At 51.3% G+C, this 15,633-nt stretch overlaps 1 protein-coding gene across 3 annotated transcripts in view; it reads right to left on the bottom strand.

Annotated features, from left to right (window-relative positions):
- Nucleotides 1-249: 249 nt before the first annotated feature.
- Nucleotides 250-15,633, bottom strand: part of FLT4 (fms related receptor tyrosine kinase 4) — a 63,614-nt gene continuing 48,230 nt past the window's right edge. Inside the window, exons 15-30 of one of the 3 annotated variants that reach the window (XM_068162418.1) lie at nt 15,298-15,429; nt 14,946-15,052; nt 14,508-14,643; nt 13,602-13,706; nt 11,947-12,060; nt 11,631-11,719; nt 11,193-11,340; nt 10,592-10,686; nt 10,136-10,258; nt 9,620-9,731; nt 9,172-9,271; nt 8,565-8,670; nt 7,483-7,622; nt 6,634-6,754; nt 5,784-5,869; nt 250-4,390 (exon numbers count right to left, since the gene is read on the bottom strand). In XM_068162418.1, coding sequence (XP_068018519.1) covers nt 4,174-4,390; nt 5,784-5,869; nt 6,634-6,754; nt 7,483-7,622; nt 8,565-8,670; nt 9,172-9,271; nt 9,620-9,731; nt 10,136-10,258; nt 10,592-10,686; nt 11,193-11,340; nt 11,631-11,719; nt 11,947-12,060; nt 13,602-13,706; nt 14,508-14,643; nt 14,946-15,052; nt 15,298-15,429 — 1,931 coding nt within the window. In that variant the 3' untranslated portion in view covers nt 250-4,173. Of the gene's footprint in view, nt 4,394-5,783; nt 5,870-6,633; nt 6,755-7,482; nt 7,623-8,564; nt 8,671-9,171; nt 9,272-9,619; nt 9,732-10,135; nt 10,259-10,591; nt 10,687-11,192; nt 11,341-11,630; nt 11,720-11,946; nt 12,061-13,601; nt 13,707-14,507; nt 14,644-14,945; nt 15,053-15,297; nt 15,430-15,633 lie in introns of all 3 variants that reach the window. The other 2 variants (XM_068162408.1, XM_068162427.1) reach the window with 2 other exon arrangements.

Raw genomic sequence — 15,633 nt, 5'->3', positions numbered from 1 at the left:
GTTGAAGCTGGCCCTGCTCACTGCAGGTGGCTTGGACACGATGGCTTTTAACTGTCCCTTCCAACCCTAACCACTTTACGATCCGAAGCTTAACCAAAGTGTATCCGGCTCCACCGCGAGAAAAGACCACGCTTCATCCTGGATGGAAATGCCACTAAGGCCAGCTGTTTCCTAGAGGATGCAGAGACATGCAAAGGGACATGAAAGTAAAAATAATAAACCCAAAGTGTGTAACTGCTTGGGCCAGAGGAGGGCTAGGAGGTGCTGCAGGGGGAGCTGGGAGCAGGATGCTGCAGGGGGAGCTGGGAGCAGGATGCTGCAGCACCGGCCCCCAGGAACCAGAGAGCAGCTGCCAGTTATGACTTTATTCATTACCTTTTTTTCTTCTCACATTTAGATATTACAACAAAACTCTTAATGACAAAGGATAACAAGTACTACAGGAGGAGAGGAAAGAAAGCAGTGTTCTAATTGGTTTGATATATCACCATGAACTTCCAGAGACAAGACTCAACGTGAGCTATAAACACTCACAGACGCTTACTGGTAGGGATACTCACGTGCAAACACCCCACACACTCACCCACGAAACACCCACCCACACTCACACCACCCTTTTGTACTCACACATAACCCATGTGGTAACCTACTTGCATGGAAGGCAGCCCACTGAAACATTGAATGCTGCTGTAGCAACAACAGGTACCAGGTTAAAATATTGCAGTATAAATGAAGTGTTACTTGATACACAGGTTTTGGTTTTCTTTCTTTCTTTCTTTTTTTTTTCCTTCAGAGATGCATGTGTGTTTGCAAGTAGGGGACCCAACACTTTGTTTTCATGAGGCAGGAACAGCCTCTCAACACCAACACTTCGCGAGGAAAAATGAGACTGCAGGTAGACCAGGAACAGTCATTTGGAAGGAGGATGATAAATAGCTTAGCTTCAATGCTCAGTTCCAGTAAAAGCCCAACCAAAACAAAACAGAGAGTGCATTGTGCAGGGAGCAGGCACAATTTCCCAACCCTGGGCTTTAAGTTGAAATACTCCTTTGTCGCTGTGGAAAGGCAGACAACGCTGTTGCCTCACGTCTTCAAACCAGACAGGACCAGCTTCATTTCGTGCTCACACTTATCTGGAGACACTAAACCAAAATGCCAGAGATGACACAAGAGCGTGGGGAAGGGTATCAGCGTTGTGTGCTCTAATTTTAGTATACTTTTAAGGGAGTGAAAGTACAGTGGTCTCAACAGCTCTTCAATAACCCACACTACAAGTGTTCTTCAGCAGCAGGAGCGTCTGAAGAGCAGCCAGCGCTTGCTCATATCATGGCTGCATTGTTCCTGTGATGCTGCTGGTGCAGATACAATAGGATCTGATTCCACCACCCCCCATCAAGATGGTGTGAAAGAGAGAGAGAAAGTAAACTCCCATGGAATGAAATGATTTCAATGTTCAAAAATCAGCTGTCACGTCACTGCTTTCCCAGAGCGAAGGAGGGGATCGTTAACAATGGCTCTAATGAAGTAACCCTTCTCCACAAGGATGCTTGAGAGCAATTCACAGCTGAACCTAGAGTCAACATGCAGCTGTCCTGGCTGCCTGGGAGTGCTGACAGCCAGGCAGGGTGCTCAGATGCCTCTGTCTGCTTTCTGCTGAGAAATCCTGCCACTGCCCTGCAAATGTTGGGCTTTGCTAGTACATTTCTGTCCTTCATATGGGCCAGGACTTGCAGCTACTTTGGCATTCTGTTTTTAAACTATTATTTTATTTATAGGCCTCTTTTTCAGGCTTTCTCTCTGATGGGGCTGTGTTTCCAGGCAGAGAACCATTCGTGAAGCACTGGAAACAAGAGAGCCTGGGTCCTGTAGATGGACATCACCCAGCAAGCAACCTGAATTTATCTCAGCTCTCTGTCATCTTCCACTCATGTGAATGCTGATGGGGGACCCCCAGCAATACAGGGCACATGCAGCCTTCCTCTGATCAAGGAAACCACCAGTTCAAAACCCAGGGCAAGAAGAGGGCAGGAGAATTTGGTCTGGCCTGCACCCCATTGGCTGTCCTACTTCCTTGGCCTGGCTCTCCAGCATCTCCTGCCAGAGGATTCTTACTGACTCATGACAATTACTTAAAGATGCTTAAATTCCTGGCAACTCCAGGAGACACCAGTAGAAATCAGGGAATTCATTGTCACAGGCAGTTTCCAATTCCTCATCCTGAGCCAGTTTGGCTCAAGCTGGTCCAGTTTTTGTGCCTCTTTTTGCCATGGAAATCACAGCCCTCTGATCCTGTTGACACAAAGAGGGAGCGGAGCGTTCAGCGCCCTGCACGGGCTTAGAGAATCTGAATGACAGGCATGCTTCTCCCATGTGCTAAATAAATCTCCCCATTACACTTCTGCAGAGAACTATAATTAAGACTTGGGAAAGTCATTGGTAAGGGCTCACAGGCTCATGTCAGGAAATGCATAAAACCCTGCTGGAAGAGAAACAGTTTGGGAAAGCAGCACATCTGACAGGAAACACAACTCAAACAGTCCAAACCAAACCCTTGGCTCTGTGCACAGAGGTGTGGCCAGCAAGCAGAAGCTCCCTGCTGCTGAGATGCCCTGGTGCAAGGAGCTCTGCCAGCCACAGGCATGTGGGAGAAGAGAGGATGACAAGCTGTTCAGATGAGCCTCTTCACCCAGACTCTTCTGGTGGTGACGTAACCATGCTCTGTGGCTGAGCTCTCGGATTGTGAGCAGCATGGAAAGAAGTAGGAGGGGAAGTGGTGAGGCAGCGGTGAGGCAGCAGCACAGAAATCTGTAAAGAGGGGTTGTGGAGGTTCCCCAGAGCTCTGGATTCACGTGGTATCTTTTAGAAACAAAAGGCCTGAGTGAGGAGATATTTCCTTCACAAATAAATGCTCCTCAGACCTCCAGAGGCAGGTACACTGTGCAGAGAATGCCTCCTTAGAGCCAGAGACCTGGGGCAACAGGAAAGGTCATGGTGCAGAACTGTCCATCTGGGCGAGCTGGGACTTGAGCCCTGGCCAGGTGCTGTCCTCCATGTGCTCAGTGTTGCTGAGATACAAGGGGATACAACCCAGGGCACCTCATGACTGGAGCTCTGTTCCTTCCATTGTTTCCAAAACCCTTGCAGCAACTTGAACATAAACATTTCACTCCCTGCTGCTTTGATCCTTTTCCTCCCAACAAACAACCCATTTTCACTCTGTGTATAGAAGCCAGCTGAAATTAACACAGCTCAGCTTTAATTTCTCACTCAGGCAACAAATGATCTCAGCACTGCCCTGGGAGAAGGGGAAGGTGAGAGCAGCACACCTGTGAGTAACCTGCTCCCAGCACAGATTGTATGAAGCCCTGTTTTGCACAGGCTCTGCAGAAAGGGTTGCTATTTGTCTCACTGGGAGGACTCTAGCCATCAGCTGATGACCAACTCAGCACTAGCTGTGTTGAGATGGCTAAAATAATCCTGGTATAAGGCAGATTGACAAGTTTCCCCCCGGCAGAGAAGAGAAGGGTGTGGGTGTTGCTTGCGGAGGAGCTGGAGAGGCTGGCGCCTACCCAGACTGAGCAGCGTGTGTGAACGCTTACCAAGCTCCCTCAGGAGCTCTCCGTACACCTCCTTAAAACGTCCTGCTCTTGCTGCTAATTCCACTAGGGATTACTTCCCTTTGATTCTGCTCCACAGCTCAGGAGCTGACATCATGAGGAGAGGAGGAGGAAGCAATCCAGGGAAAAACGTTCGGGCTGCACACCAGGAAGAAACTGGAGGCTAAGACGGATCTATTTATATCTGACCTGAAATGGGCTTTCTGAATGGGAAGCTGATCCGAGCAGAGGCTGGATGCGAGGCAGAAGGTGCTGTGGTGCTGAGCACAGGCACCCACTCGCTGGCAGAACGCACCGGTCTGGGCTGCAGGAAGAATGGAAATGTGAGGGAGCAGTGAAGTGGCTTCCTCCGGTCCTGGCATGGGGAAGCTGCAGCTGGAGGTGCTGGGTGAGCCACTGTGCTGCCTTTCCAAGGACATCGGTGTGCCCCATCCACTTGGGGTAGGTTCCCTGCTGGGGCTGGGCGTAGGTTGAAGGAGAAGCTCGGAGGGACCCTGATGATGTGCCTGGAGGGTGAGAGGAGATGCCTGGCAGGCACCTCCAGGGCTTGATGCCGTTAGTACTGCTCGGAGAAGAAGGAAGCGTGGAGAGCGGGGGGAGTGGCCCCCTCTCCAGGCGGGGTGCAGCTGCCGTCCTCAGAGTGTTCTGACAGCTCCCCGTATTCGCTGTTGTAAAAAGTCTGGCCTCCGACTTGGGACCCATACAGCAGCCGGCATCTGCTCCGCAGCTCCGACTGTTCCCCTGGCAGCTCTGCAGTTCGGCTGGGCCCTTTACTGCTGCGAGAGAGATGCACACACAAGATCAGTCTGCGCACTCCTGCCAAGCCTCTGTCCTGCTCTGAGAAATCCCAGCTTCAGGAAACGTCATCTGCTAATGCACGTGGCAGAGGTAGGGTCAGGAATGGAGCTACACCTCCGTCTGACAGCACAGCAGCAGGCCTTGCTCTGAACACAAGCACAGCCTGTATATTTTGTGAAAAATCAGTGACAAAATTATTTCAGCTCTTCTAGATACCTTTGGGGAGCCCAGGGAATGTTTGGGACCCAAAAGAGCAGGGAGAGAGAAGAAACATTGCCTCAATTGCTCCTAGAGCTGGCAGGGATAACAGAAACTGATACAAACCAACAGCCAGGATGAAGGAAAGGAAACAAAGGAAGATGAAGATGTGGGAGGAAATCAGCAGCCCTGTCTCAGTGCCTGCCAATCCAAGCTGACTGGCAAGAATCACAACAGTGAGGGCAGGGACACATTCAAGGAGAGGTTTAAGGTCAATGTTTTCCAGGAGATGGGACACCAGGTAGCCCATGGTGTAGGAGACAACAGGAACATGGCTTAGGGAAAAGAGGACAAGCAGCAGAAGACAGTCAGGATACAACAGCAGAGAGGCCACAGGGCTATGGCAAAGGAAAAAGACAATGATCATTTTGATCCGATGTTGGGAGGCAAAGGAGTGAGGCATAGGACTGGCCTTGTTTAAAACAAGCTGATTTGCTGAGAGAGGCACAGTCCCAGCCTGTTCTGGCACCATGAAGAGATAAGCTGCAGAGATTTTCACCCAGTTTCCAAGCCTGGGGCAAAGACATAACCATCTGTAATGTCCTCAGCCCTGAGAGTGCCAGCTCAACCTGCTGGGTCAGTACTGGCATGTGGGAAATCCTAAGGCCTGCACCACCCCTGCAATGCCACATCAGGGCCTTGTACCACATGGTTCAGGGCTGGGGGATGGAGGTGGCTGCCACATAGTATCCATCTATCCATTCCATCCATCCATCCATCCATCTATCCATTCCATCCATCCATCCACCCCTCCCTCCCGTCTGCCACTGCTTGAACAAGGCCTAAGGTGTTTCACCAGAAAACATCACTAAGCATGAAGGCTCTCATGAACATCATCACTCCACTGTGCCTCGTTGTCTTGTCAGACACATTCTCCTAGAATGGGCACAGTGTGCATTTTTACACCCTGGGAAGCAGCAGGCAGGTCTGTTCTCTTGTGGTTTGCCTCTCATTAACGTGTGCACCAACTCAGCTGGCTGAGGGCCCATAGCCCTGCTGCTGCTGACAGCCCCAAGAGGGACATATCCTATGGGGGGACCCCAGGAGCTGCCTCCTGCTCTCACTGTGTTTGGTAGCAGGGAGGTCTGAGCGGCTAGACTTAAGGAGTACCTGAATCCACCTTCTTTTCTGTGTCGGTTTTCTATCCTCTCAAATTCCTCAGATGCCAGAACCATCCCACTGTCTGTCTGATTGTCCTGGAAGGAAGCAACAGGAGTTATCAGTAACATCCCTGTCGACTGATCAGAGTAGGAAGGGAGGAGCAATCATTCAGAAGATGAGATCATGTGTATCTGTGATGGAAATAAAGGACTAGGGGCACTTTACCAGCAGGCTCCATGCTGGAACTGATTTTCATAGGTGCCTTCTTAAAAGCAGCGCATACAATGGCAGGATTTGTGTGTGCAGTTCAGCTGGGGGAAGAAAAGAGTGCTCCCTGCTTCGAGTATTACCTTCAAATCTGTGAGAAGTGAGGTTTTCCTCTGAGACTAAGGGCATGACTTGAGTTTGCCACTAGAGGAGATGTGAGTACCAGCCCAGCTCAGAGAGGCCAGGAGGATCCTTACTGCACACTGCCATGTGGGTCAAGTTAGGCAAGGTGCAGACAAGCACTGTATGATTTAACTAGTCCTGGCTGGATTTCAGCATGCTTAACCAGGCCATGTTCACAGGTCTGAAAAGAGTGAAGAACAGACTCTTCTCTGAGGCCTTTCACAGTCCTTGCTTGCAGGTCTAGCCTTGCTATTTCACACTCAGGCAGCATGAGCTGCTGTAGAGAAATCCTTATGTGCCAGGTGGAGAAATGAATGTGCATAGGACTGGATGGATCAAACAGGAATGACACAGACAGACTGACATTAGGTAGGAGCGATCTTCCTTCCATGATCTTAACAGCAAACGTGTCAGGCAACAGCTGGACATTTCTTTGCCCCCTGCTGAACCCCACTCAGATGCTACTCACCGGGTGTGCCTTGTACATGGTGTGTGTCATGGGAAACTCTTCAAATGTCTTTATCCTGGATGGACACCTGATCTGATTGCCCCCCGTCAGACACCCAGGGAATGAGACACAGTTGTAGTATCTGTTGACAGAAGTGACTGCATTCAGTAAACCCAACAGAGCCAACGTCCTGACTAAACAGGACCTGGACCCAACCTCCTTTCTGTGCAACCAAAGTACGCAGGGAGGCAGATGACCCAAGCAGGGGATGTGGGGAGGGGAGCAGCATCACTTCACGCCTCTTAACTCCATACTCCATCTGCAGTACCGAGCACCCAGACTCCCATGTCACATCAGGGCTTGATTACCTCTCCACTTTGGATGAGCAGAATTATGTCACCTAGATTGCAGGCATCTTCCAACCTGGTTTATTCTATGGATTCTATGTATGTATTCATCAGCACACTATCACAGCTTCCTGGAGATGAGAAGCCTAGGCCTAGTTGTCTGAGTTAGGAACAGGCAAGATGAAGCTCCTGCACTAGCAGAAGGGCAGAATCCCAGCTGACACCTTCCTTCCTCATCTACCCGATGGGCCATGATGCCTTTAGTGGGATGTGAGACTTTGTCAGTGTAGCTGGAGGCGGGAGAAGTAATGTCCCAGACTTACATGTTAAGAGCTCTTTCTCCTAAGCAAAGTAATTTGCTTTTGCTAGTGAGATGCTATGTCTAAATGCTTGGATCATGCCTGATCACCAGGGATCTTTTCAACCTCTTGCTGCTGGGTTCACCCCATATCTCTCAGGCTTCCTTGTAGCAGGCTCCTGGCTGCCTGCTGGGATCTCTTTGCCCTCTTCAGAGGGGATTCACCTTGCTGCTAGGCTGTGGCAGCGTATCCTCATGTCAAAGTCCTCTTCATCTGAGTTTTGCTGGGCAGAGGAAGGCACCTGGGAGAAACCATCATCTTCTGAGCTGTGAGAGTCGTTCAGTGGGATGTAATCCTTCCCTTCCTGGTAGGAAGAACAGTGAGTGGCCTTACAAGAAGGGGAAGGCTTTCCTACAAGAAAAGGCTCTACAGGTAGAGGCTGTCAGGGCTAGGGAGGAAACTTTCTGGTTCCTCTGGGACAAAACATCTGGCTGGAGATTTTTGTGACTTCTGTGTTAAGTAGCTGCAAGTGTTGCAGGTGCATGGAGGTGTGCTTGAGCAGGAAAACAGCAGGAAACCAACCCAGTCCTTCAGCACCTACAGTTCTCCAGCCTGCACAGACAGAAGAACCCTGTCCTCTGGGGGCACTTTATTGTGGCTCAGTCATGCCTGTGCTGGGAAGGTAGCTGAAAGGTGAAAATGAAGGACGTCAGGATGAGACACCACTCGTGTTTACACATGTAGCTGGCATCTTAGGAAATGGAACAGCTAGGAAAGGTTAAAATCAGAGCTGGGCACTCATCACAGTTTAGAAGTCCTGGGGAGTTACTGCATGGAAGTGATTAGTAAGAGTTTCATGGCAATTTGTGTGGCTGACTGCTGCAGTGGCACGGTTGTTTGGTTCACATGACCCTGACATTTAGATCTGAGGATAGAGTTTCAGAAACCCTGCTGAAGTCCTGGTTTTCATTATGCAGGAGTGTGGGAAGGCAGGAGTGCCAGGGGCTTCACTCACTTGAAAAATGTATAATAATCCTCAGAGGATTAGGATGGAAACCCTGGGATGGTGACTGAGAGGGCACCCACCATGCAAAGAGCAGAGCTGTATTAGGATGCAGTGAGAGGACTGCCACAGAAATGAGCTCTCCGGTAGCTCTGGGAAACAGACCTCTGATCCAGGAAACCCTGTGCTAGCCCTTGGCCTGCACAAAGGTATTGCCCTGGCCAGGGAGTCAGAGGAGGGCACAGCAAGGGAGCTAGTGGTGGGAGAAGAAAGAGCTGAGCAGGAACAGAGAGAGGTTTTCACCTGTTGGACATTTTCCTGCAGAAGGTTCCCCAATATCTCCACCAGGTCAGAGAAGGTTGGTCGCTCCTTGGGATCGCCGTGCCAGCAGCTCAGCATTATACGGTAACTGCCAAGGAGAGATGAGGGGTTTGTGCCACAGAAACCCCCTCCTAGCTGGTTCTGCAGCCCCTCCCCACCTGCTGCTTGCTGGGCAGTGTGCACCTGCACTGTGAAGGAAAGCTCAGCACCACCCAGCACGCTGCCCATGTGGATCTGCTGGAAAGGGGCTGCTTCATTAGGCACTGACTATAACAGTGCACAAGGACACCTGGGCACCTCTGACACCTTTCAGAATGGGAAAGCACATTGCCCACTTACAGCCCCATCCCAGAATGGGTGTGCAGGTGTACCTAGGTAGTTCTGATGTGAACTCATCTGGCCTGCCCTCCAGGCAGCTGTCTGGAGTGAAGGATGTGTTGGCTTCTCGCCCCCCCCTCCCCCGGCTGAAAGCTCTTTGCATCTCACAGAGGAGCCTGTCCTGCCCTGTGCTGGGATCTAGGAGGTTTCAACTAGCCTGCAGAAGGTTCTGCTCTGCCCAGTGCTGGGATTTGGAGGTTTTCTCACTCACATTTCTGCTGTGGCATACTCTGGGGCTCTCATCCTGGTACCATCTTTGAGTCTCTGGCAGAACTCTTCGTTGATCTGGACTCCAGGATATGGAGATGCCCCTAAAGGAGGTTCAGAGAGGGAGGAGAATGTGAAGTGTGCCATCAGAAACCAGTCCTTCTGAGACTTCCTACCAAAAGACTTGGAGATGTGATCTCATACACAGCTCAAGTCCTTGGTGCTGCCTGAGACAGGTCCCACTCCTTAAGTGAGCTGGTGGCCACCTCTGCATGCCTGTCTCCCCATCACCCACTTCATGAGCATCCATAGTTTTTTTTGCCTATACTGATGTCTCTTCACTCATTCCTTGGAGGTGTCAGAGCCTCCTGCACAGGCTCACCCACCAAGCTGCTACATGGGAAGAGAAGTCCTGCCTCCCTCAGCAGCATGTGACCCTCATAAGCACTCACCCAGTGAGAAGATCTCCCAGAGGAGCACCCCAAAGGACCAGACATCACTCTGGGTAGTGTAGACCTTGTCAAAGATGCTTTCTGGAGCCATCCACTTCAGAGGGAGACGGGCCTGCAGGAGGGAGGAGAGGCACAAGTGTTCTGTCAGGGACATGGCCCAGGACAGCCCTTGTGGCAACAAGATGAAAGAAAACAAGAGCAAATAGCCCTGCTCCTCTCTCCATGGAAGCATGAAAGTTTGGTAAGGCCTGAGGGAGGGATGGAGACACTCGAAGGAAGAGGAAAGAGTGTAAAGAAAGAAGAGCAAGGTAATGACAGGCTGAGGGGCAGAAGGAAGGAGACAGAGGTGATGGAGGAGGAGGAGAGCACAGGTACTGTTGGGCTGGTGGTTCCTGGTCCCAGCCACACAAGTGGTCCTGCTCCTTGTTTTTCATCTTTTCCTCAGATTGTTCCAGAGCAGTTCATGAACACCTCAGGGGGCCTACTGTGCCTGGGGTTTGAGAAGCTGCTGCTTACGCTGCCTTTCCTGACGTAGTCGGGGTCCTTGTAGATGTCTCGGGCCAGGCCAAAGTCACAGATCTTGACCACGTTGTTCTCTGACAGCAGGATGTTGCGAGCTGCCAGGTCTCTGTGGATGCACTGAAGGCACATGAAGAGGAAGGGACAAAATCAGAGTGAGGGGAACCACCGTCAGAAAGTGCAGAGCGCCCTCCCCTAGCCTTCCCCTGCAAACTGAGCTGTAATGGGCAAATGAGGGGATAACGACAAACATTTCAAAGGCAGATCGTTAAGGAGAGGATAAAATGCAAGAGAACCAAGTTCCTATCTCTGTGTTGACAGAGCTGCTTCAGACTTCCTGAGAAGTATGAGGCAGGTCACTGAATCTCTGTGTGTCACCCATAAAGTGGCTGAAGGGAGGCCTTCTCTGGTCAAGCATGGGCAGAAGAAGAGGGGAGCAAAAGGTGAACTCACCTTTCTGGATGCCAGGAACTCCATGCCACGTGCCACCTGGAAGCTATAGCAGATCAGGTCTTCCATTGTCAAGGGACTTTGCCACAAGTCATCCACTGTCCAGGAGTTCAAGAGAAAGGTGAGACAGTGAGTGGTCTCCTGTCATCCTTGCCCCTCTCCAGGACAGCTAGTCCTCAGTGCCAACTGGAGGAACCAGTTCCCCTCTAGGGTTTTCTGCTTAGGTGGTGGATAGCACATGGCAGGAATGTGCTCATCGGACAATGAGTCCAGCCTCCAGCACACGTCAGTGTTGTGGAGAACAGGACTGGAAGGGACTTTGAAGGTCAACTCATCCTTCCTGTCCTAGGGAGGACCCACTGAGATCCCCTTCAAGTCTCCTTTCTTTAGGCTTGAAAAATCCAAAGCAATTTCATTCTCCCTTTTGGGTTTCAAGAGGCAGATTGCAGCACCAGCCCTTTAGCCCTTTTCAGGGATCTGCCACATGACAGTGGAGTGACCAGCACCAGGGCCGGGTGCCAGGTGCCCATGGTCATGCCCTACCCATTCCTCAGGTTAGACAAGTCTGGCAGGTGAGGAGCTGCTGCCAGGACTGGAGTTTTACCTTCCTGGATGGGCTGTGCTGGGTGGCTCTTGTGCAGCAGGAAGCGGTTGAAGATGGCACTGTCGCTAGTCCCGGAGCGACTCCTCCTGTCTGCTCTCACTGCCTCCACGATGGACTGCACCTGGATGCGCAGCCTGGGAGACTTCTCCTGGCAAGGAGACCAGAACAAAAACCTCAGCAAGCAGCACATATCGTACCCTCTGCACCCAGGAGCAGCACAGACTTGCTCTGTTCTTAGACTGTTGCTCTGGCCTGGAAGCACCTATCTTCCACTGCAGAGATGAATGACTTCTCTGATGTGCACATGAGCCAAGATCACTGTGTGAAGTTGAGCTCCTGCTAGACAGAGGGTGTCTCGGTCCCATTGTCACATCCAGGCCACAGGTCTTCCTTCCCTAGCCATGGGACAAGTCCCTAGGGGCAAAGGAAGCTACTTACCCTGTAAGGGCTGAATCCTTCCCGTTTGGTCCGCAGGTAGTTGGAGAGGTTTCCATACTTGCAAAACTCAACAATAACCATCAGTGGACCTGGTGAGAAGACATCAAAGGCCAGGGGAGGAGGTAAGATTGGAATGGTCAGAATTGCCCCCAGCTCATGTGCAGCCCTGCTGAACTGTGGCACTTGCCCTAAGTGCACAAACTCGCCAATAACATCCCCACATCCCTCTGGTCACGCAGGTGGCCAGCAGAAGGGGTACAGGGGATGAACACAGGTCTCTGGGAGCAGGCCCAGCCTATGGCCCTGGGGTATTTACCATTGGGTTTGGTGCAGGCACCCAGCAGATTCACCACGTTGAGATGATTCCCGATGTGAATGAGGATCTTCAGCTCCGACATCAGTGCCTTGTGCTCGCTTGCAGTAGCTCCCTCTGCAAACACACAGACCATGTCATGATGCCTCCTCACAGCTTTTCACTCCCCCTCCCCCTTCTCTCAGCAGAGTGTTAATGTGAGCCTTGCTGCGGAGACTGTGACCCCAAAGCCTTAGTACGTTTTGTTATCGCGTGCTTCCGTATGAGATGTCAGAGCCTTGCCTGGAGCTCCCAGGATCCCTGCTGCATTGTGTGGAGTGCTCCCTACAGATGCAGGGACAACACAACCTGTGCCAAACACGTTTTTCCTTGTGATAGTTGTGCAGGGCAAAAGATCATTTGAGGCTTACCTACAGATGCGCGCGTTTGAGTCTCTGCCCTTTTGGCCTCCAAACAGAGATAATGAGCCATAAAACAATTTGAAAGACAATAGGAAACAAAAAGCCTCTCAGCCTTTTGATCATGACTGTCCCAGCTCAAACCCAGAGCAGCTTTTGATGGTTCCACCCCGACAGCAAACACAGCGTTGTGGCCCTGCCAGCTCCCTGCACTGCACCTTCTCTCCCGGTGTCTAATCCACATCAGCTCCTGTCTGTTTTACCCTCAGGGGTTGTTCTCTAGGTTTCTGTGCCTTTTTCATACTTCTTGGCTTCCCCATAAACAGTTTGCTTTACTTGAGGGTTTCCAAATTTAGTCTGAGAGAGGGAAGTATCCTCCTGAGGTGCAGCTGATGGGCCACATGACAGACAGCCAGGATTCCTTCTGCAGTTGCTGTGCAGATCATCAGTACACTTGCAGTGCTAAGAACTGCTGAGATGAGCCATGGCTTGGTATCTATGTTCTGGCCACTGCTGGCCAGATGCTGCCTTGATTGTTTTGTTGGGTGCCAAACTGCAGAACAATGTTTTGGATGCCTGTTTGAAAACATGGCTATGAAAGCTGAAAATCTCACTCTGGGCTGACCAGGCTTTGGGTGCAAAGCAGTTTAGCCCTCAGTGCTGTGAGAGAGCTACAACCTGCTTCTTTACCCAGTTGTGAAGCAGGCCCATAAACACAAAATACAGGCACATCTGGAAGAAGGTAGTTGGGAGCAACACTTTCCTTCAGTGACCTGCCAAAGAGGGGCTCTGGATTCTAGTTTGTCCTTTGAGGCAAATCTCATTCTTTTCTTTTGCAGATAGATAAGTTTCCTTGAAAGCCAAGTTCCCTGAGTCACAGAATGGTTTGGGTTGTAAGGGACCTTTAAAGGTCATCTAAGTCCAACCCTCCTGCAGTGAGCAGGGACAAGTCCCTACTGTAGGTTCTGTCACTTGCCTCCCAGTGCAACTGAAGAGGAGTAAAGCATCCAAGAGGGAAGCCCAAGAGGATCAACAGAGTTGAGGCCAAGAAGACCTAAATTCTAAGGTTGCCTCCAGCTCCTCTCCCCTAGCTGAGGGCTGGCTCAAGCAGAAGCATCCAGGAGTGCTTGTAGGAGATAAAACGTTTTCCTGTGCCTTAACAAGTGCCTTATGCAAAAGACAGGCAGGTGGACTTTCCCTGGCAGGTGCCTCATTCTCTGCTGTCTGCAGACTCCATATTCTGCTTCACTCCCCACATACCTTTCAGCATTTTGACTGCTACAGTCTCACAGCTGTTACTTTTATTGATCCCAAAGGCTGACGCTTCCACCACCTTCCCAAAGGCACCATGACCAAGGACTTTACCTACAGACAAGGAGAGAGGCAGTGTGAAGGAAGGCAAGTGCAGCACAGGCAGAACAGAATGAATAAAAACTAAAAATCCCAGCAGGAAACCATGAGAAGAAGAAAGAAAAAACATCATAAAGGAAAAGGAAGGAGTGGAACTTGTGCCCTTGCCAGGTGGCTGCTTGCTCTGTTGGTGAGAATAAGAGAAAGGGTGGTGGGAGGAATTGAGACAGAGCTGGCATGGACAAAGCAGAGGAAGGAAACAGCCCTGCAGAAGTGAGAGGCTGTTTGTTGCCCTCAAGCAAAGCATGTTGGAAGGGTAAATGTGACACCTTGCAGCAAAGTAGCCAGAGTTCATGTCACTGCTCTGTGCCTTAAAGGTAGTCTGCAGGACTTTTAACCCTCCCAGGCAGAGGGAAGAGACTGCCTGTGGGTGTCTCAGCGTAAGGAGGATAATGGATGCTGTACTGGGCCTGGACTTGGGGTACCTGCTGTGGCCTGGGCTGTTCTGTCCAGATGGCCACTTAGAGAATTTGGGAATGTGTTTTAAAGTGTGCCCAGAGGTCTTCTGCTGTCTGTGTGGGTACAGTAGGAGAGTCTGGGCTTACAGTTGGCTCAGACCTGTCCACAGTCAGACCTGAAGAGATTTCCTAGGCACAGCTGGGATTTGGGGACACCTAGGGAACAAGACTGCAAGCCTGAGGCAGAGAGAAAGCATTAAATAGAGAGATGTGTGTAAGAAGCCCAGAGGATGAGCCTGAAGGGCTGGTGGGAAGCCCTGGCTGCAGCACACGGTGGCAGGGAGGGGCTCAGGCTCACCTAGGCGCAAGCGGTCCCGTGGGAATTCCCACTTGCTGGAATCATAGGGCAGGTACTCGCACTGCTCCTCCAAGGGCACCTCCCCAGGGTCCATGATGATGGAGAGGTAGCCTGTCTTGATGTCTGCGTGGGCAGGCTGCAGGAATCAGCCAACACAAAGGGTGAGGAGATGCCCTCCCAGCACTGGGTGCTGACTCCCAGAGGAGATTTGGTTCCTTTGCCTGCTTTGACCTATTTCCCCCTGGCAAAGGCTGTTCCCTGTCACCTCCTTTACCACAAGCCTTGTGCACCCTGTCCCTGGCAGTGAGAGCACTTGAAGCCACACTCAATGACCTCCTTTCCACAGGTGCTGTCACAGAGCCTCCCATCACAGCAATGGTGCTGCCCCAGGCCCTTCTACACCGTCTCCCCTGCCCTGGGACAGAGACAGTCACATACCCTTTTGATGTTACAGAAGATGAGGATAAGGAGGATCCAGAAGAAAACAGCAATAACCCCAGTCCCAATCAGGATGACAATCTCCACATTGGTCCTGTCATCAGAGCCTGTGGGATGGGAGGGAAATCACAGCTTCAGATATTCCCATTCTGTGCCCCGGTTCAGCCATCCCCTGTGGCCTGCTGGGCAGGTGCTTGCCCAAACTAAACATGCTCTGGACTGCAGATCCTCCTGTGAGAGCACCAGGCCACCAGCAAGGCTTAGGGGCTTTCCCTTCCTCCCACTGCTGTGGGACCTTGGCCACACTTCTACTCCTTCCTTTCATCCCCAGAGGTGTCACAGCTCCTGGTACCTTCCACAGAGACACTGGCTGAGGAGTTCACACAGCCCTTAGCGTTGCAGACACTGCACAGGTAGAGCCCAGCATCCTCTTCTCTCACCCTCTGAATGCTCAGCCTCTGGTTGAAGTCTGCCAGGTCAATCCCTGTAAGACACAGAGGGTTGCAGTGGTCACCCACAGGGAGAGGGCATTAGCATACTGGACTGATTCAGGCTCAAAGTAAGGCTCCTGTTTTTTCACTGGCTCATTTTAGAGGGCAGAATGGAACTACACCAGTTGGTTAAGGCTCTCTTCTGTGGCCTGGAAGGTTCTTCCCCAGGCAGTGAATAGAGGGAACTAAAACCCTGC

Source organism: Melanerpes formicivorus, unplaced genomic scaffold (genome assembly GCF_026170545.1).
Source record: "Melanerpes formicivorus ecotype bairdi unplaced genomic scaffold, bMelFor1.0.p_v2 SCAF_2, whole genome shotgun sequence".
NCBI classification, from domain to species: domain Eukaryota; kingdom Metazoa; phylum Chordata; class Aves; order Piciformes; family Picidae; genus Melanerpes; species Melanerpes formicivorus.
Note: the sequence above shows the minus strand (reverse complement) of the source record. Positions and strands in the feature narration are given on the sequence as shown.